Here is a 21,629-nt window from a genome sequence, read left to right on the forward strand (position 1 = left end):
TATTGCTTAGATGGGTGGACGAGCTCACAGCCCACCTGGTGTTAAGTGGTTACTGGAGCCCATAGACATTCACAACGTAAATGCGCCACCCACCTTGAGATATAAGTTCTAAGGTCTCAAGTATAGTTACAACGGCTGCCCCAACCTTCAAACCGAAACGCATTACTGCTTCACGGCAGAAATAGGCAGGGCGGTGGTACCTACCCGTGCGGACTCACAAGAGGTCCTACCACTCGTATATACCTAGGTGTCATAATGATTCGGACACTGACAAAAGCTCGAGCCGGCTTAACAGCATTATTAATTATTCAACTTCATTATAAGCATAAATTAAAAAGAGACAATAAACGAATATTTCAGAGGTAGCCACGCAAAAAACCTCTCTTTTGTCTCGGAAATTTACTATGTTGCGTATTATAATAACCGGGATAACGATGTTCAAGAACATTATATATAAACATAAGCAAGTTATATATTTATCAATTAGACAGGTGAAAGAACTCACATCAAACCTTTTTTTTCAACGTTGGGGAATCTGTTTACGTTAACAGACCCAGTTATTTCGAACAGCCTAGTATATATTATATTTTATATACAACATATATATAAAGACACTCTCTCGGCCCATCTAAGCAATAAAAAAGTCAAAATGTTAAAGTTAATGTTTATATTATAATTTTTTTAGTGTTTACGAAGCTGACTTCATTGAAACTGCTTTTATTTCGAAGCTTATCATTGGACTTGATCGGCATGTAGGTATTTTATCTCGCCACAACATCGATGTATAGCTAACGACGAAGGCAGCCGGTTATACATATTTAACAACCGAGTTGTAGCTACCATACTTATGTATGTACATAAATCTGGTGAGCCACTACTTGCGGGTATGAAATTGAGTTCACACGTCTTTAGATAAGAAAATTTAGAGGCATTCTACTAAACATAATGATGTTATTAATAACAATATCTATACTAATATTATAAAGAGAAAAGATTTGTTTGTTTGTTTGTTTCGAATAGGCTCCGAAACTACTGGACCGATTTGAAAAATTCTTTTTCCATTAGAAGCCGACATTGTCCCTGATGACCATAGGCTACTTTTTTTTAATTTTTTTTTATTTTATTTTTTTGGTTTCATGTGTGTTTTAATGTTTCCGAAGCGAAGCGAGGGCGGGTCGCTAGTTTATTAATAAAGGCACTTGTTGACTTGTGCTATTTATTATACATCAATTTCAAAGATCATCAATGCTTAGATTGATCGTTAAAAGACACAAGACCATTTAAAGCACTGATTTAAAGACATTACTGTAGTTTATATTACAAATATGTACGATCAAAACATGTTATTTCAGTTGAAACTAGAAAACAATGAAAATCAATGATTAATGTAATACTATTAATAAATAATCTAAATACACAGCTCTTTGAAAAATCGGTGAACGAAAAGATTTATTACAGTGATTAATTCACACCGTCATATCCTCAGTATTTTTCGTTCACACTAACGATAGTCTATCTGGAGTTTAAGCTATTTCTTGAATTTGATTAATTTCTACTTTAATTTTCTTCTATTTTTCATTTGGATTAAGTTCTTTTTACGGTGTAAAAGGGAGAAGGGGTGACGGCCTATTTGTTTTTGAACCGTCACCTTGCTCAGCGGTGGTCAGCTTCGCTTGTGGAAATCAGCAATTCCACGCTGATGACTCTTTTTAAACCACAATTGAAGAAGTACTCGTCAGTTAGATTACTTCTTTGACATTTCGAACCGATACGCATTACTGCTTTGTACCAGATATAGGCAGAATGGTGGTTACGATACCGATGGTTGCGAATAACTTAAATACAATAAGTCTTATCTTAACCGTAAATATGGGAATTTTATGAATTTTAAGATATTCTTTCACTTCCACCATATTATTCCTTGAGGTGGAACTCATTTGTGAACACATGTTTCCTTAAACAATTGGTGGCTGCCAGAAAATTGGAATCTAAGCATAGCAGCTTTATTCCATATGAATACACAGGGTGTCTTACATAATTGGCCACCGATGCTATAATACATATTCGAACGTAAACTACATATAAAAATTTATACATATTACTTAGTTAGTTTAGTAGAATCAAAACACTTGACTTCATTAGAATTTGTAAATCTGAATGCCACGCTGTCTGTATACCCGCACTGTAAATTTTGATTTACGCATTTTATCTTATCATATCTAGATTTAAAATATAATAATTATACATATAATATTTACACGTACCTGTCTATGCGCGTAAACGACTGATCCTAGTAGTTTCCATGTACCACCTCGACGATCCATGCGAACCATTCGAAGTATCTGGAAGAATCGCAGGCCGCGCAACGCTGACGCCGCGAAAACCTGCTTCGACGAACCCATACCCAGAACCACCAACGACGCCAGTATCGTAGTAACGTCTGATAACAAACGAGGTTATTCATAATATATTATATCACAAAATATTGATCACTGTATGAACTTTTCTCTATTACGAATCTCCAATCAACGCATAGAATAGCGATAAGCAGATAAGCCACTGCAAAAGACCGGCGCTCAGAGGCACTAGCCTAATGTGAAAGTTTCCACAAATATAATAATAAATCAATAATTGGTATCAAAATCTTTGATTCAGTTCGAGTATTGCATGCCGGTAGAGACGCCGTTTGTGAGTTCCTTGTAGAAGTTTGTGTGCAAGTTGGTATGTTATTGATTGTTAAGTAGCCATTTGAATTTGATACAAAAAATTATATATGTTTCATCTATTGCTAACTATGAAAGATCCTGCTTGCTACCTATATCATTGCTTGCATGAACTACACTATATATCGCATGGTCGTAAACCTGAGCTGAGAAATGGATTAAAAAATAGTCAATAATATTCTTTCCGCTAGTTCATACTACATATTTCCATTCCCAAATTCCATCAAAAAAATTTGGCTTATTTGTATTAATGTCAAACGATACTAGACGGACAGAGTTATAATAATACAATTTTTATTTTTTTATTTTATTGCTTAGGTGAGTGGACGAGCTCACAGCCCACCTGGTGTTAAGTGGTTACTGGAGCCCATAGACATTCACAACGTAAATGCGCCACCCACCTTGAGATATAAGTTCTAAGGTCTCGAGTATAGTTACAACGGCTGCCCCACCCTTCAAACCGAAACACATTACTGCTTCACGGCAGAAATAAGCAGGGTGGTGGTACCCACCCGCGCAGACTCACAAGAGGTCCTACCACCAGTATAAAATATATATATCGTATGGGCGTAAACCTGAGCTCAGAAATGGAATAAAAGATAGTCAATAATATTCTTTCGACAAGTTCATACTATTTCCATTCCAAATTCCATCAAAAAAATAGGATTATTTGTATTAGCGTCAAATGATACTAGACGGACAGAGTTATAATAATACTAATTGCTATCTTCTAACACGTAACAGTAATAAAGGAAATTCTAAAACATTTCAGTGACGATCGCTTTCGTAACATTCTATTTTAATGAAACAAAGTCTATACTTGCTCCAAATTAACCTGTGAGAACTACCTAAAATCTATTAAGGAACTCCGGAGATGCGTGAACAAACAAACCGACAGACAGACAAGAATTCTAAAAATCACTGTTCTATATTATAAAATACTCTTCTAATGGATTCTAATGCTTTATTACATATATTGATCTACATTACAATTTTACATTCCGATTCTTTTGTTTCTTTACAACTCCCTAGTCCTCCATCGTGAGCACAGGATCACAGAAATTTCAATGTATCTGAGATTTCGACATAATGTCTTAATGCGGCAGCACTCAGACCACTATGCCAATATGGACTCAAGTAATCCTTTGATGGAACGGAAGCTCCACTGCCCATCTCCGCAAAAACAATAAATCGACAAAATAGATTTGAGAGTTAAAAAATTGCTTAAGATCGCTTCTGTTAAAAATTAAACTTTAATCCTTCCTGTAACAATTTATTATTCAGATAACTTGCCAGTTCTATTTTAAAAACATTCTAATCAAAAAGCTTTCCGATGATCTTATCCACCTTCCCCACCTTCACAATCTCTTCAATATTTTAAGTAAAGTGCCTTTGCCTTTTATAATATTAAGATTGGCTTTAAGCTTTCAATGAATCATCAGAAACGGTTGGCCATTCACTAATTGGATTCTCATCAGTAATGCAGTTTTAAATTTCATACAACGTTTGAGTGAGTTTATTTCTACGAAACCATACGTACGTAGAATGCATAAAACACGAATAGAGTTCCAGCATTTGTTCAATTTTTCACGAACGAAAGTCGGTTGAATAATTTTGTTTCGGTTTTATTTGATTGTCCTTGGTGGAAATATCGTGTTGCAATGTTTGTTAGGTAGTAAGGTCTCGAGCGGACCGTGTCCCTAGAGAGTACAGCCACGAAACGAAACTAGCGCTTGGGGAGGGCAGGCCGAAATGCGAAGGTCACAACCGTCGCAGCAGATTGCTCGCACCAGAAATAGGGTTACTTCGCCGCGGCTCATACACCGAACGTGACTTTTTCTGTAACATGCTTACCATAAAAGTAACACAATGACGTCTTTACAGAAATTAATAAGGTTTTTATCGTCTTTTTTTTTTCAAAGTTTTATTTACAACAATACCTACTCCGAGACTGAGTTTACGTGTAATTGATTACACTAAAAAATATTTAATATAGATATTGCTTACCTATAATGCAAAAAGGCCGCCGCAAAAATTTGAGGCGGCCTATCGATCCTTGATATCGTGACCTGCATCCTGACGACCATAGCCTGTACAAAATGAAACAGGTTACGAAAAATTCAATCATAATATTCTGTTATTGTGTTGTTTCGTTATGAGTTTTATGTAAATGAAACTTGTGTAAAGATTATGAAAAAAACCACGGTACAGAACTTAAACACACTACATAATTTCGATAAAGATGTATAACAATTTCAGCCATTACGATATTAAAAATTATTTAATGAACGACAGAACCTTTGGTTTATTATGAACTGATATTTAGGTAAAAAGTTAATGACTGCTGTAAATTATAATAACAACAATGGTATATCGAAACTCTGTAAATGTATTTATAATACTTAAAGTTCTTAGATTTTTGCACGACATAACTTTTATTACAGTTTTTATTACAAATTTTATGATTACGGTTCAAACATTTATATATTCAAAGACACGGCACGGCACAAAATAACTTTTATAATTCAAGGTTCTAGAAATATTATGCGGTGCTTTTGAAATAATGTTTATTCACCAGCTTTAGAATCATTAAAAACAATGCAAATAATAATTTTCGGTTAAATGTCTATTTCTTTACCTTAAAATGAATTCAATAGCGAACCATACAACCACCACTGTCTCCATGTAGAAGAGAACGATCCCCGCTTTCTCTTCGTACTCTTCGATTGTGGAGAACACAGACAGCGACAAACACATGAACACCATCAAAAACCTGAACAAATATAACAGCATGTATAAACATACACGTCTGAATTTCGTAGCTAATAGAATTTCCTTCGTGAACACCCAGTTAATTTCAAATTGGATTATACAAATGTACGTACATAATGGACGCTCTATTCGTCATAAATAGATTACGTTGTTAACAAGAAGCCTCCGAAATAATTGTGTTTATTCGAAATTATTTAATCAATCATTTTTATTGTTTTTGAGAATATATATTTTCAGAATTGCTATGAAAAAGAAGGTCAAACTCAAGTACAGTAAAGTGCAAATAACATAATTTTATCTTTAATGAACATAGTAAGGTAAACCAGTTAAACTTATTTTATTTTGTAGCTACCCAGGACCTTACAGATATCACAGAATGAATCCTATAACCCGCTATGAGACATGAAGTCTAAGTCTAATTATACAACGCCTTTTCCCTTCAAACCGAAATGTATAACTCCTTCTCCGCAGAAATAGGCAGAATAGTTGTAACCACACCCGCAGTCACACAATGCGTAATATGAACTGGTCATATTTCGTAAAAATTGATTAAGACAAATTTTAAATCTTGTCTTTTAGAGAGAGAGAAAGAGAGATAGATAATACACTTTATTGCACACTAAAACGCAATTTACATTAAAAGACAGTCAAAAAGCAGATAGATTTGTATAATAGGCGGGCTTGTCGCTAAAAGCGATATTTTCCGGAGAACCGTTCAATTTAGAGAAATTCTGGAAAATATAAAAATGTAGCAGGTACGTTGCGGTGTACTATTGACAATATATTAAAATAATATAGAGAATATATATATACATTAAATAGATATACACCGTTTACATATAATATGAAATAACTATTTGATTTATATACCAATATACTTAGTCTGGCCATAAATACTGTTACAAAAGAAAAAATATATATATTGCAAATAACATTTATTACTTTTACAGTGTGTTAGTTTAATACATAAATATAAAACAATTTAAAGTATAAAAAGCTTATTCGAAGTGGTCTCCATTGGCTGCAATACAGTCTTTTAAACGTTGAGGCCAGTTATCAATAAAAGCACGCACTCTTTCCATGGGAAAATTTTTCACTGCCAATCGTACGGATTGTTTTAGGGACTCCAAATTATCATGGCGTTTAGAGCAAGCCGTACTCTCTAAAACTGACCATAAATCATAATCCAGCGGATTAAGATCGGGACTAGACGACGGCCAGTTTTCAGGTATGATGAAGTCCAAAACGTTCGTTTCCAACCAAGACTGCGTAGACCGAGCTTTATGACCTGGCGCCGAATCTTGCTGGAAGGACCGTTCTTGATTATTGAACATGGTGTTGCTAAGGGGCTTCACTACCTTCTCAAGAATGGTATCTTGATAAACTTGTGCCGATGTTTTGATACCTTCTTCACAAAAGTATGGCTCAGTCACTCCTTCATAGCTAATACCCCACCAAACCATCACTGAAGTCGGATAGTGCCCACGTTGCACTCTGTCGACTAATTGGGAAGCTTCCTTAGAGCTTTGAGCATAAATACGGTCATTTTGTTTGTTAAAATGTTGCTCAATTGTAAAAAATTTCTCATCCGTAAACAAAATTTTTCTATGACCTCCCTTTGTGTACCGCTTCAGTAGTTGTTTCGATTTTACCACCCTATTCTCTTTTAAATTATCAGTTAAGAAATGACCAGTACGTCTCTTATAGGCTGCAAGTCCTAAGTCATCTTTTAAAATACGCGACATGGTTCTAGGTGCTATCTTCATCTCCCGAGACAAAATCTTTTGCTCTCGGACAGGATTTCTTCAAATTCTTTCCCTTACTGCTTTGACCACCTTTTTCGTACGAACACTACGTGGACGGCCAAATCTTTTTCTGTCACAAACAGAGGAGGTCTCATTGCACCTATTAATAGCCCGGTACACAAACATTTTACAAATACCAAGCGTATGAAGAGTTTTAAAAATTGCATTTGGCTCCATACCTACTTTGTGTAATGCAATCACAGCGATTCGGTTCTCTTTATCACCCCACTCCATTTTAATATCGCAAAATATTGTACAATGTATTGGCGCCAAAATGAGAAAACTCAATGAGCAATCATATAAAAATGACAGATTCCAAATTCAAATGTAATATTTTGTTTATTTTTAATTGTAACAGTATTTATGGCCAGACTAAGTACATACTTACGTACTGATATACTTAAATACATATAATAAGTCAACAGTCTTTTACTATTGTTTTAAAATTTAAAGCTCATAAAGGATTGACTCATAAAAATAAATAATTACTTACACAATCATATGATACAAGACTGCCTTATAACCTCTAGGCCTTTCTAGAAAATTGTAAAACTTGGACTGTAGTCGGCGGTATCGCGCGTCCCGTCGCGTTGCGCGGTAACTGAGCGGTTTGCCAAGTAGCGACATCCGAGGCGTCGCCAGCCGGTTGCCGCCACTCTTACTCTCACTGCAACCAACGACACAACTCAGCTGAACTTTTACAATTACCACATAAACTTTCTTATAAGGTCCTCTTTTAATGCTATAATCAATATTATTCATTAAAACGTAGGTTCAATAAAAACTACTATTATTTAACCATAGCTTCCAAAGAGGTAGTTGTGCGTTCTCCACCACGCCAATAGTGGTGATCGACAAAGATAGCTACATTATAGCGTAGAATCGACAGCTCAGTTTATCAATACGACGGAAAGACGATGAAATCACGCCGATAAACTTGCCTCCCCGCTTGTGGGGAAGGCGGCTTCTAAGAACTTTACTTGTGTAGACGTAAGCCTGCTCTAACGTAGATTTCACTATATACATATTATGTAGTGCTACGTGATTGACACTTTCATATCAAGAATTATATTTCGCACATTTAAGACCGAGTCACAAAATATCGTCAGAGCTTTCTGCAAAAGTAGGTACATTGGAATATTTTTAATTGTACTTACTAGACACACAACAATTTACAACAACTATGTACATTTTGATGACAATCCGCATTCTGGCAGACTAATTAAAAGCAGTTTCCAAAACATATTAAGAACATAAAATAACAGTAACTACATATTATATTCAAGGTCAAGCACATGTACATATCAACTACACATTTATCAATATTTATTCTACATTCTATTCAACTAATTTATTCACATTCACTTTTAAGCACAAACTAAGTACTTTTTGATTGAGGACATGACATTTATAATCACAAAAATAACTTAAAATTAGCATTCTTATTAACACTATATGCCTATTCAACCCTATGCCTATTCAACCTAGAAGATTTAAATTCAAAGCCACAGCAATTTTTATGACTTTTTGGTAGAAAAATTTAGAGTTCTTTATGTTTTAAATCCATTATAAAGATTTTTTAAGTAGTATAGATTTATAAATTTCATTTACGTGGTCAAAAACAAATAACAAGTCAACCTTTGTCAAAGTAAACGTACGGAATTCTATTGGGGCCTAGAGACTGTCAATTAACCTTCATCTATTCAAATCCTACATTTACTACATCAGAAATGGATAATATGCAAATTTTTCGAAGCTATTATTTCAGTAAAACTTGCAAAACGCTTCTCAGTTCTACGGAAACCATACTAATTGCTCAGAATACAGAAAAAAACTGTTTTTTTCTGTATTCTGAGACTAATTGTTATGTGCAAGTATTAAAAGGACAAAAACAGAGCACCATAAATTACAGTTTATCGAACATAAGAAACTTGATTCACTGAACATAAGTTATTTATTTTCATTATTATACTTAAGTGATTTCGATCAAAACTAATACAATTCGCGTGTCAAAGTCAGCACTGTAAACAATGTTTCATTTCTGTTCAATTCCGAAAATTGGTTTTGTAAATTCTTTGAACGTAACAAGTAAGATACAAGGCAACATCAAAGACGCTGTCAAAGTTTCACCCTTTATTATTCTCCCGCGATGAATTTAATATCATGTATACTTCGTACTTAATTACCTTTGGCGTGAAAATTAGTCTTGCCAGTAAATGAGTTTCAGTGAATTAATGCGTGCATACATCGTGGTTTTACATTCTACAGCTGTCCTATATGGCAACTGCGTATTGCCTTTATATGCACATTATGTAGAACAGTTCACAATACTTAAATTATTTAGTTCTACTGTCGTGTTTACTGCATATGGTTTTTTTTGTTACAAACCACTAATTTTTCTCCTTATTTTCAATAATTCACTGCGTTTTTTTTTTTTCTTCAAATCATTACGTTTTTTTAACTATATTATTACCAGCGCTTAAAAAATGTGAAATTGATTTCGGCCATTTGATTTTATCATGATTCCTATACTTAAAAAACAATACCAGAGACTCATCTCTTTAAATCATTCCTTTTTTATCATTATTTTTATAGGTACAAATATTAGGGGTTAAAGTATAAAATTGCCGATTTGTACTGAAAATTTTAATTCGTTTATTTTTCATTTAACATATTTATTTAATCAAAATATCTACCATTCTTATCTATACATTGCTGCCATCTAATAGGAAGGCTATTTATACCTTTGCGATAGAACTCTTGTGATCTAGATTCTACAAACTCTGTGTTGTACTGCATCCTAGGAAGAAAACGTTTTATCACGCAGAAAATTGTCGAAATCACGAAAAAAATGGTAATCCGTTGGAGAAAGATCTGCCAAAGACGGAGGGTGACGAATGTTTCTAATTGCAGTTCGTGTAGAGTTAAAACAGTTTCTCGTGCTGTATGAGATTTCGCGTTATCATTGAGCAATAATGGTGAAGATCGAATCATGAGTCGGGGCTGTTTCCTGCAAGTTTTGCTATCATTGTTCGGAGTTCGGCACAGTAGACATCTGCCGTTATTGCTTGACCAGATCGGAGAAAGTTATAGTAAATAACACCATGCTGAAACCACCAAACAGTTACCATTACCTTTGTATTTATAAGCTTTGCTTTAGGACATTGTTGCGGTCTTTGATCTGGGATTAGTCATTGCATTTTTCGCTTACAGTTATCGTGCAGAATCCACTTTTTTTCACATGTCACAATTCGATCCAATATTCCTTCATTTCTGTATAGATTCAACAAGAGAACACAAGTTTCAACACGCGTTTCTTTCTGCAGTTAAATCATGAGGCACCCATTTTTTTTTATTTTTTTTTTATTTTATTGATTTGACGCAAATGAGTCAATATTATTATATAAGGTAACGCTAAACCATGCCGCTAATTCCTGGGTAGTTTGGCTCAGATCGACTTCCACCATTTCAATATATTGTTATTCACATGTGTGGACACGGTCTTTTACGTGGTTCGTCCTTCAAATCAAAATTTTCATCACAAAAGCGTTTAAACCTAAATCGCACGGTGCATTCACTAGCAGTCCCCTTTCCAAACGCAACATTGATATTGAGAGCTGTATCTGTACCGTTAGTTCCGCGTCGGAACTCGTATTCAAAAATCACTCGAATTTTCAAAGTATCCATCTTTCTTGTCTAAGCTGAATTAAAAAAACAATTGAAAGTCGATAATCAAATGTTGCACATTTTTTAAAAGAAGAACCAAATAGGTACCATTTGAAAAAAGTTTCACTGAAAAATCTCAAACCATGAAGTTTCTATGTCAATTCGAAGTACCTATTACAATAAAACAGCAATTTCATACTTTAACCTCTATTATAAACCCAGCGAGTTTTATAAGAAACATTAATAAAATGAATCAAAACAAGGCAAACAGCACTCAATTCGAACATTGAAGTACTATACAAATCTTGACTAAGTTGAACACAAACAAGTTTTTCTACCGTTAACATCGGTCCGAAAGTAAGAAGCAATCAGAACTTTCCTAAAAAAAATTTACAGCATTTAGTGAGATACCTTTCTATAAGGAGATATATGTAGTGGGAAATTACATTGTGTTCCACAGATAGATATTAATTGCGATTTAATGTAAGATACGTATCAACATTAGATAACGTAATTGTCCGGCGTGTACTCATAGTTTGTCAGGTTGTTGGCTTCTAGCCTATGACAATGGGATCAAAGGGATTGTCTGTTGTCTGGCGCAGTCTAGACATATCGACGTTGTACTCAGTAAAAGCAGTTTTACCCAGTAATATTGTTATAGTCTCAATTTGTGTTGTATTCAAATATTTATAATTTCACAAGTAGTAAAATTTAATTATTTTGCAGTTAGAATTTCCTTAAGAAAATTTGTCTGAAAACCTCACAAACATTTTTTATTTATTTTTATAGCTTGGGTGGGTAGACGAGCCTACGGCCCACCTGGTGTTAAGTAGTTACTGGAGTATTGATATCATTCATATCTTCAATGTAAATGCCGCCGCCTACCTTGAGATATGAGCTCTGTGGTCTCAGTTTTTGCAGTACAACGGCTGCCCCCCCCTATAAACCACTTCAAACCGAAACGCATTGCTGCTTCACGGCAGGGTGGTAGTGCCTACCCGTGAGGACTCACGAGACGTCCTACCACTAATAATTACGCAAATTATAATTTTGCGGGTTTAATTTTTATTACACGTGTTATTCCTTCACCATGGAAGTCAAGCGTGAACGTTTGTTAAGTACGTATTAAGCATTGACAATTATTGTGAACAGGTTTTTAAAAATGATTTATCCGATATCTAAGTTTATATGTTTGTTAAATAATATCTAATTAAATTTTTGTTTAACGTAGATATAAGAGCATAAAACAGATTACCGGATAAATATCTCAACGTGAATTCAGACATTTGTATATCAGTGATATACACCGGTCGTCGCTGACCCAGCTAGCTCTCGTCGCCGATGACACAACTGTTTACTTACTACTCCAGTAGGAATATGTCGTTAATCCATCGCAAACTCTAGGCCGCGGCCACCACCTTAGAACAATGGTTCCGAAAGAGGTGCATCGACACCACCTCTACAAAAAGCACAGCCGTGTTCTACAACAGGGTTCGCCGCCCGACACCACCTCAAGCATTCCCACCAGTTAGGCACAGTAACACCACTCCTGCGATCACTCTCTCTGGCCAGTCCTTACCCTGAGCTGTAAAGGTCAAGTACCAAGGCGGTCACTCTAGATAAAAGGATGACATTCCGTCCCCACATGAAGATAGTCCGCGACCGAGCCGCGTTTATATTCGATGTCTCATAACTCGGTAACTCGTTGAATATGAGATTTCGACTTACAAATTGACTTGAAATTGACACAACTCATTGAGTTTCTCGCTGGATATTCTGAGTTTGTCATGATTCCGATCCGGTAGTAGATTCAATGAAGCACTGCCCAGATGCAAGCAATATCTCGTAATCTGAGCTCCGTAATCTCACCCTCACATTCTAGGTGAAACCAGATTAGAGTAATTTTGTAGGCAAAAAAAGCCGACACCCACATTAAGACTTGAAGTCTAAATTGTAATCTACAATGGTTGCCCAACGACTATTTCGTGTCAGAAATAGGCAAGTTGATGGGACCTACCAGTGGAAGCTCACAATACGCTGTATAGATAGTAAAGAAGTTTTAGAATTTAATGAGTGCTTATTATGTTTTTTTAAAGAGTACGTATGTGGTTGGTCTTTTTGTCTCAATTGAAATTTTAAATTTAATATCAAACTATTTCCTAATGATTTATAATTAATAAAAAAAAAAAAATGCATATATTTATAACACATAAAGTTCATACAGAATTTAAATGTTGGAAAGAGACTTTGCCACGACAATGCTGCAATCTAGAGAGTTCTGAAACACAAGCTCGCATGTATTCAGTCTAGGAGCCTCGCTTCGAACCCACTCCACCATTTCATGTACACCTTTAGATACACAGCAATAGAGACAAGTTGGGGCGATGTTTAACCCATTTAAAAACAGAACCATCTGTAGGAATATTTCCAGAACAAACCCTCATAATGTCGGTATATTTATAATCGTCGGTATTTTTAGCGGCTCTATATTTTGTATATCGGTGACCTATCCTATCCTATTTTTCTTCGACCGAAGGTCGAAATATTACTTCCTGAGACTGTACCACTATGCATTTACTAAAGAAGACAAATAGAATATAAAGACAATGTATTGTAACCTATGCCACCACTTACTTAACTTAGCCAATAGGTCTACTATTCCTTAATATTCATCATTTTACTTTATTGAATGCAAGAGGCTTGGTTGTGTTCATGAGCGATGTTGACCATTCACTACCAGGTGGTCAGTATGCTCGTCTACAAAAGGGCAGTTTGTTTGAAGATATGGGTTCTTCCTGGATTCCGCGTGTGCAATATTTCAATGATTTTGTCTTAACGAAGTCCATTTTGTTTATGTTTCAATCTACCTAGAAACAATAAATCGAATGAAAATTTTCCAAAAATCAAACAAAACAGGAAGACGCTTGACCGATGATCGATTTACGAGCACACAATAAAGATTAGGTTTACTCATCTCTCACAATATCCCTAATCCTCGATATAGAGTAAATAAAGTTATTGAGGCAAACAAAAGAATAGGAATATTATGTACAATGTACATATTCGTTCACCATATTTTACGCCAAAATGAACAAACACCAAAAGAATATTTACCTACTTGACTTTTTGAATAAAGTTATTATTCTACCTCTTCACAGCAGTTTAGAAAAACCGGCTTATTTACTATAGCATAGCAATAGTTTCTTTATTTAAAGTGAAGGTCATAAATAATAGCGTTTTGTTTTAACGTTATTAGAATGTCATACCTATTATACAAGGTTATGACTGAGGACACCTAAAAATTGAGAACAACAAAATTACTTCACGGTTATAATTCCTTTTTTATACTAGGTATTTCTATATTTTATTTTTATATATTTACTAAGACAACGATGATATTTTAGTTCTTAAAATGTCGTATTTTGTCAACAAGATTTAAAAGTTTTGTCTCGGAAATGTTCCATGGCCCTAGGCGCTTGACGGGTATATACGACGATATATTCATAATGAAAAGTACTTATTAATTTAATTGTTATTATAAATATATGGGTATTATGGTTTTGTAGTGTATTTTTCACGTACTGCATCTAGGATGTTCTATTTGTATCTGATTATTACAAATGGCCTTCCAACAGCTGTTTCATTTAAAATATTTGTAGTTCTGATTAAATTAGGTAATCGTAACAAAGAGCTTTATAGGCTTTTTATGCATGTAATAAAGATAGCGCTTGAGTACATTCCACTACAGCAGGAATTACAATCCAAGTTTACGTTTTATTCGCGCCTAGAACGAACGATATTCACAAGATTATTTAGCACATCACTTTAATTAGGTTTTCAAAATATTCAATAATACAATTTTGACTTTGTCGGAGCGCGTTCTTACCGAAAGAAGTGTGGTTATCTCATGGATAAAATTTAGAAATGTTTAATGTTGTAACGTTATGCGCATCTGTTCTATTTTAAATGTCGTTAGATAATGGCGTTGGGGCTCACTTGCTGGTATGTGATCAGCGTCGCCCATGGATATCAGCAATGCAAGAGGTTTGAAGTCGTCGTGGCCTAACGGATAAGACGTCCAGTGCATTCGTGTTGAGCGATGCACCGATGTTCGAATCTCAGGCGGGTACCAATTTTTCTAATGAAATGCGTACTAAACAAATGTTCACGATTGACTTCCACGGTGAAGGAATAATATCGTGTAATAAAAGTGAAACCCGCAAAATTATAATTTGCGTAATTACTGGTGGTAGGACCTCTTGTGAGACCGCGCGGGTGGGTACCACCACCCTGCCTATTTCTGCCGTGAAGCAGTAATGCGTTTCGGTTTGAAGGGTGGGGCAGCCGTTGTAACTAAACGAAATGTAGGACCCAAAACGCTATTTATAACTCAAGAACAACTGAACTGATTTGGCTGAAAAGTGGTGAGGAGGTAGCTTAGAACCAGGAGAAGGACATAGGATTTTTATCACATTCCCGTGGGACGTGACATAAAACGTGGTAACTATAACAAAACGCAACTGACAGCTAAACGTAATAATATATTCTATGCTTCATTGTGTTAATTATAGTAGAATTTTGAAGTTGACTGGTTGATGTGTTTGAAACAAACCGTGTGGCGGAACAAAGTTCGCCGAGTTTGCTAGTTGTAGATATAAATAGTGACGCTGCTTTCTTTGGTCGATTTTTTTATTACCTTTGTATTTACCCTGAGGAGCAAGCGGTTCAGTTCGTCGGCGCCGACGATAAGTTCTCGTCCCGACTATAATTTCAGGCATACTGAAACGATGATCTCATGTCAGGATTTTATATGTATCAATGAGCAAAATAGATATCGTCCCTGAAGTGGTCAGTCTATTTATCCAGGACTTGTTTTTTCCTCAATAACGATGACTTGTCGTTATATAAGATTGGAAAAGCTTTATAAAGCTCGAAACTAGTCTCCAGGCATTCATAAAAAATGCCAAAAAATAGTAAGCTGGTAATCAGCGGCTTGGCTTTGCTCATGGCATTGCTGATCTTTGTGATTAGCGGTGGTAATTCAGCGTTAGATGGCCCATTTGGTCAAACGCAACAGAAGTAACTAAAAACTGTGGTTGTTCTAGTTAAGTTTACCTCACTAATCGACAATATCGTGTTTGGTTTACCAAGTTGAGCGTTTGCGTGACACTTGGTGTCACATTATAGCTACAGTTAACCTTGACCACACACTTAACTATCTAGCAAAGCCTTTTTGTGTCACGTACCTATAGTAAAAGGTTTAATGAAATAATCTTCCATAATTATGTTGTGAATGATTCAATTGGTTGTGGCCTACACCAGTGGTCGGCCACCTCAACCAAACAAACCAAATATACATAACACACAATTGAAATTTATTCAAAGAGCCAATTTTTTTTTTCAACATATACTTTTATAGCCTTGTGTTTCAAAAATGTTTACTCTTCTCTAAAAAGGCAAGATAGTTAGTATGTAATTTTCCGTGCCTGTATTGAATATTTCGCCGAAGAGCCGTATCTGAGGAGTCAAACAGCCGCATGGCGCTCGCAAGCCGCGGGTTGCCGATCGCTGCCCTACACTGACTCAGAGGTAAGAGACAATTTCAGGCTAAATAAATAACCATTATCCAGGCAACGAAATTGTTAAATTAAAGTGTTAAAATTTATAATAAATAATAATCAGATGAAAAGCGCATTAAATGGTTTTATATGCCCTAACACGCGACAAATAACTTTCAATACCTCTTAAAAAAAGTGTACCTACTTATTACCAACTGTAGGCCGTGTCTGTGGCCGTGTTAAAAGCCCGTATATGTAGGCAAACGCTGTCGCTGTCATGAAATCACATGAATTCCTGTTTCAAGGATGGGACTAACCTCATGTCTCAAGATGGGTGGCGGTATACACATCATGATATTTATGGGTTACGGTACTCACGTAAAGTTAAGTGGGCCATGAGTACATTCACTCGTTTGTAAATCTGACCTTTGAACCAACAGATCGATTTTTGCAAAGTTAGCTTTTATTCTTTAATTTATGAGCTGAAAAGTGAATGATGAAGGCCACTTTTCATTCCGAACAAATGGCTCGTGAGGCATCGTTTTGGAATTAAAAATATAAGAAATTAGTAAGGCTGAAACCACACTATAGACTTCTTTTATTTATGATAATTAGTTAAAAAAAAACAATAACGGATTAGTTTTACATATTATAAACATAAGTTTTTCTTTGTGTTTCATAGACAATTTTTTATTTTAGAAAAATAAAACTTCTCGGGATACCTCTTATAACCTGTTGTAAGCTACAGCTGTGGCTAAGATATATTGGAAAATATTTAACAAAAACCTGAAACGCCCTAACAACATTTTTAAAACAAGTTAGCATATTATGTACATAAGGTTTAAACTTATTGTTCGGATCGTCAGTCAATCGAGCAATAACACAATGTTTGTGGAAGATCTTCCCTTTGTAGTTTTTCACCAATAAATTATAGCTTAATTTAGACTTTAACTAAACTCGTTAAGGTCTCATGACATTGACATTTAGGTGAAGTAGAAATGTTAGGAGTTTTAGAATTGGTTTTAAGATCACTCTCTTCAATCGAAACTTTACACATTGCTTGTTCAATTTATCGTGGTGCGGGAAGATCGACATCGTAAAAGAAAGCGCCAAAACAGGACCACCCTCAAACTCTTTTTTTAAGGCAGACGACAAGGGACTAAAATATTTGAGACTAATCACAGTTACTGCTAAAACAAAGAGTGTTACACGAAGTGCATACTCACTTCCGCCAACGGCTTCATATTTTAAGGCCCCCAAGGCAAATGTGGATTATGATTTGCTTGGAACTACAAATATTTCTTATTCAACGCACAGTCGTCTTTTATAACAATCCCGGAATGCTCTCAGTTTAGCTTATACTCATCTTCCCGAAGGACATTTAATTGAGGCAGTACAATTTTAGAAAGTTGTTTTATGGTTGGAAATTGAATATTGAGGCTTTCATGTAATAGCTATTTTGTAATTAATGTTTTTACTCTTATTCACTAGATTAGAAAAATCTAAAGTTATGGGTTTGAACCTAAATAAAGGATCTAAAAGTCTCATTACCTAACGTGAATAAATTCTTAATATTGAATTTGCCGATTAATTAAATGTCATAGCTACCATCACCTAATAAAAACCCTTTTAAATTTGTTAAACGTTGAAAGTCTGATTTAATTTTATTTATAAACTATTCATTCTTATTACAGTAATGTTACAATGGATATTAAATACGTTAATTGTTTTCAGTTTTACCGTTCACGGTCTACCCATGTCTGATAGCTCTATGACTTGAATAAGTAATGCTGGAGCCTTGTATTTATGATTGTGCTTTTCCTGTATTTGTTTTTCAGATAAAACGAATATGTTTAGTAGAAGTTGGCTATATTCCTAGCAGTGCCAATATTCATGAGAGGCTGTAACCAAAAATAACACGAATGTTCTAATATTTTATTTAAAAAAAAAGAATGTGAACTTCAGTCGCGATCATGACTTCAATCACAATTAGTTACCCCGCAATTAGATAGTTTTGGATCGAATGTGTACCTGTCTTGTGTGATCTTGCACAATTTTTGAACAATACGGGTCGGAATTTCCATTAACTACCTACATATTTGTTTGGGTTTCTGGGTATACGTAATGAGTTCCATTTTAAATTTAGACATCAATTGTAAAGAATAGAAAATAAATTGGTATCAATTCCTAACTGACGAATAGTATTAAGATAAAGCAAGTACCTATAAGATATATTAATATTTTTTCACAGAGAAGGTTGCTGCTGAATTGTGTTTGTTCATGTCTAAGAAATGTGATAGGACAATAATATTTACAGAATAATATACACGCGTTCGATTGTATTTAGATAGGCATTTTAATAATAATTATGAACAGGGACTTTATTATTACAAAATTTGTAAACTATCTACTAATTGGTTAAATCTTTAAGCTGTTATTATTAAAGTGGTGATCATTAGTGATGTGTAAATTATTAAATAAATATTAATTTGTTTCTACGTATGTAAAACACTACGCATGAGTAGGATAAGAAATGAAATTGCAATAATAATGCAGATCATGTATTACCTATGACGTATAGCATCTTCATGTACACGAACACGCCTTGCCGATTTCATTTTCACCTAAACATGTTACGCCAATGAATATGTGTGTTAGGTTTCACAATAACGATAAACATTTCAGAGTTATGTTAGTTATATCAGTTACGAAGGGCCGAATATTTATGTGCGAAAAAACGAAAAAGTTACGAATTTTCGATATCGTTCGTTGTTTATTTCGTTTTGTTGCAGACACAAAGACACGGTCTCGCTCTACTGTGAATTTATGTGGCAATTTAAAAAATGTGTAGACCGGACAAAACACACGCCTCGGCTGTCGACTGTTGTTGTTGATGTTGATGAATACTCAGCTCTCTGTTAGCACTCTGACCTTTTTCACTCCTAGGGTTGTTTACTCCTTTTTTAAAGGTTTACCTAACTGCTGCAAAAATAATAAAGAACTACGAATTTAGTAGTAGTAGTGTATGGTGAGTTTGTACACATATGAGTAAATACATTTGTTCCCTAAGAGATTCTAAGCTGATTTTCTTATTTTAGAAAATAAGGTGTTTATCCGATAAGTTTTAACACTCCGTGTGTCAATTTTATGATATTTCAGCAAATCAAACATAAATAAATTGCCTAAGCTTTTTGTAATCTACTTTTTTATTTTTGCACATAAAAAACCTTTTTAAACAATAATTAAATTTTCATTAAATTATTTTAAATTATTTATCCTAAATAAAATTTCAGCTAAAAATCGTAAACTGTTCATGAACCAATTTATAGTGAATTGTAACCGCGGCGGCGCACAGTTTTGATGCCGTCATATTTTAATCACGTAATGTAATGCGAAAAATCTGTTTAACCCACGTTACCTACGTTTAATGTTGAACTATCGATCCAAATATAGAAAGGGTATTTGAAACGCCATTAACCGAAGTCATCGTTAGCAATTATATACAAAGGCACAAAGAACAATACAATATCGAACAAGCGTGCTATATATTTAATTCATTATCGGTCAGTTATAATGTTTTCAAATCTATAATTCATTATCACAACGTAACTGTTCTGACTCTAAAACTGACGTCGTGCAAAATCGAAACACAAGACATTACTTACGTACCTTAAAATTCACAGCCAATCTAAACAACTGAAAACTGACATCCATAAATATTTACATTCCGGTAGACGTGAGCTGTATAATCGCATGTGTTATGTTGTTGGAGGATGAGAGGACAGCGTGGTAGTGTGGTGGCGGCGCGTAGTCGGCGGGCACCGGCGAGCTCGCGGCACGTGGGGCGCGACTCCGGTGCGCCGGCATAATACCCGCCGATAAAGATCACGGCGCGACTGCAAGGCGGCGGCCGAGCGCACGGATCGCGAGCGCCGACTGACGCACCCGCCACCAGCCCGCCATCAGCGCCACCGCCCAGCACCCGGCCGCCCACTGCCCACCCGCGCTCCTCTAATTCTAATTGTTGACCACCTCTGACAATTCAGGTCATCGTACCTGCATGCGAATTTCTCCCCTTAACGCCAAACGGGCCGAATTTGCATATTTAATATAGTGATTCAACTCATGCCGAGATTAGGTACATACCTACACTTTCATAAAAAGTTATTAGCGAATAGCTTAGAAAATTGGATCCTTTCTTTTCCTTTATTTAAAGAAAGAAGGGTATCCTGAGATTGTAACGATTGAATCTTTGTTCAGAATCTCAACAAAACTCGTTGAATACTTAGTATGTTCGTGTCACACGCCGTCACTGAAATTGCAAATGCGATATGCGACAAAGCAACCCTCGCGAGACGCAGCTGTCTAGGATTATTCGGTAGTTGCTATTTGAATATCAATTTATGTGACAAGATTATTTTGTTACATTAAGCATTTATTTGTCTTCGAAATCAAAACTCAATCTGATTTCACATTAGTGCAATTCTAACTATGCACATTTTCACAAAAATTTAATAGTTTTAATAGAGAGGAATCTCGAAAGTTTGTTTAAAATGTCATAATACACCAGGTTAATTTAATTTATCACCTTTTTTCCCTTTCACTGGTAGCCTAAGTCACTAATCCAGCTACGCGCGGACAGGTAGTGAGCTCGCGGCTTCCAAACTGAGATAATTTGTTAACACTAGCCGTAGCAAGAGCAGTGCTTCGTGGAATCTACTACCGCATTGGAATCGTGACACACTGAGAAGATACGACTAGAAACTCAGTGAGTTGTTTATGGGTTAATTGTCATCCTTGTTTACGCTACAACCGCGTCGACTCCCCCAGATACGGCGAATTCTCTCTCTCTGATCCTAGACGCTTGGCTCTGTTGAGGATCTCGCCATTTTTGAAGACAATTCTACTTTACTTTCAAAGTGATTAAAATATAGAACACTACTCTAAATTTCACAAGAATTCTAATAGTCTCTCTAGTCTAGCATTACTAGTAGTAACATCTCTTCTATTTTGTTAACACCGGCTCTGCAATAATGAGACAAGCATTTTTTTTTGTATTCGCGAGACAAATAAAAAATTTTAGTTGACGAGCACTGTTGAATTTA

At 35.3% G+C, this 21,629-nt stretch overlaps 1 protein-coding gene across 4 annotated transcripts in view; it reads right to left on the bottom strand.

Moving 5' to 3' along the window:
* Positions 1-20,501, bottom strand: part of LOC101740880 (potassium voltage-gated channel subfamily KQT member 5) — a 51,147-nt gene extending 30,646 nt beyond the window's left edge. Inside the window, exons 1-6 of one of the 4 annotated variants that reach the window (XM_021350521.3) lie at positions 20,194-20,492; positions 19,093-19,148; positions 7,794-7,967; positions 5,362-5,496; positions 4,731-4,813; positions 2,265-2,440 (exon numbers count right to left, since the gene is read on the bottom strand). In XM_021350521.3, coding sequence (XP_021206196.1) covers positions 2,265-2,440; positions 4,731-4,813; positions 5,362-5,496; positions 7,794-7,967; positions 19,093-19,148; positions 20,194-20,238 — 669 coding nt within the window. In that variant the 5' untranslated portion in view covers positions 20,239-20,492. Of the gene's footprint in view, positions 1-2,264; positions 2,441-4,730; positions 4,814-5,361; positions 5,497-7,793; positions 7,968-19,092; positions 19,149-20,193 lie in introns of all 4 variants that reach the window. The other 3 variants (XM_012693720.4, XM_062668678.1, XM_012693719.4) reach the window with 3 other exon arrangements.
* Positions 20,502-21,629: the final 1,128 nt, after the last annotated feature.

This window comes from Bombyx mori, chromosome 5 (genome assembly GCF_030269925.1).
Source record: "Bombyx mori chromosome 5, ASM3026992v2".
NCBI classification, from domain to species: Eukaryota; Metazoa; Arthropoda; class Insecta; order Lepidoptera; family Bombycidae; genus Bombyx; species Bombyx mori.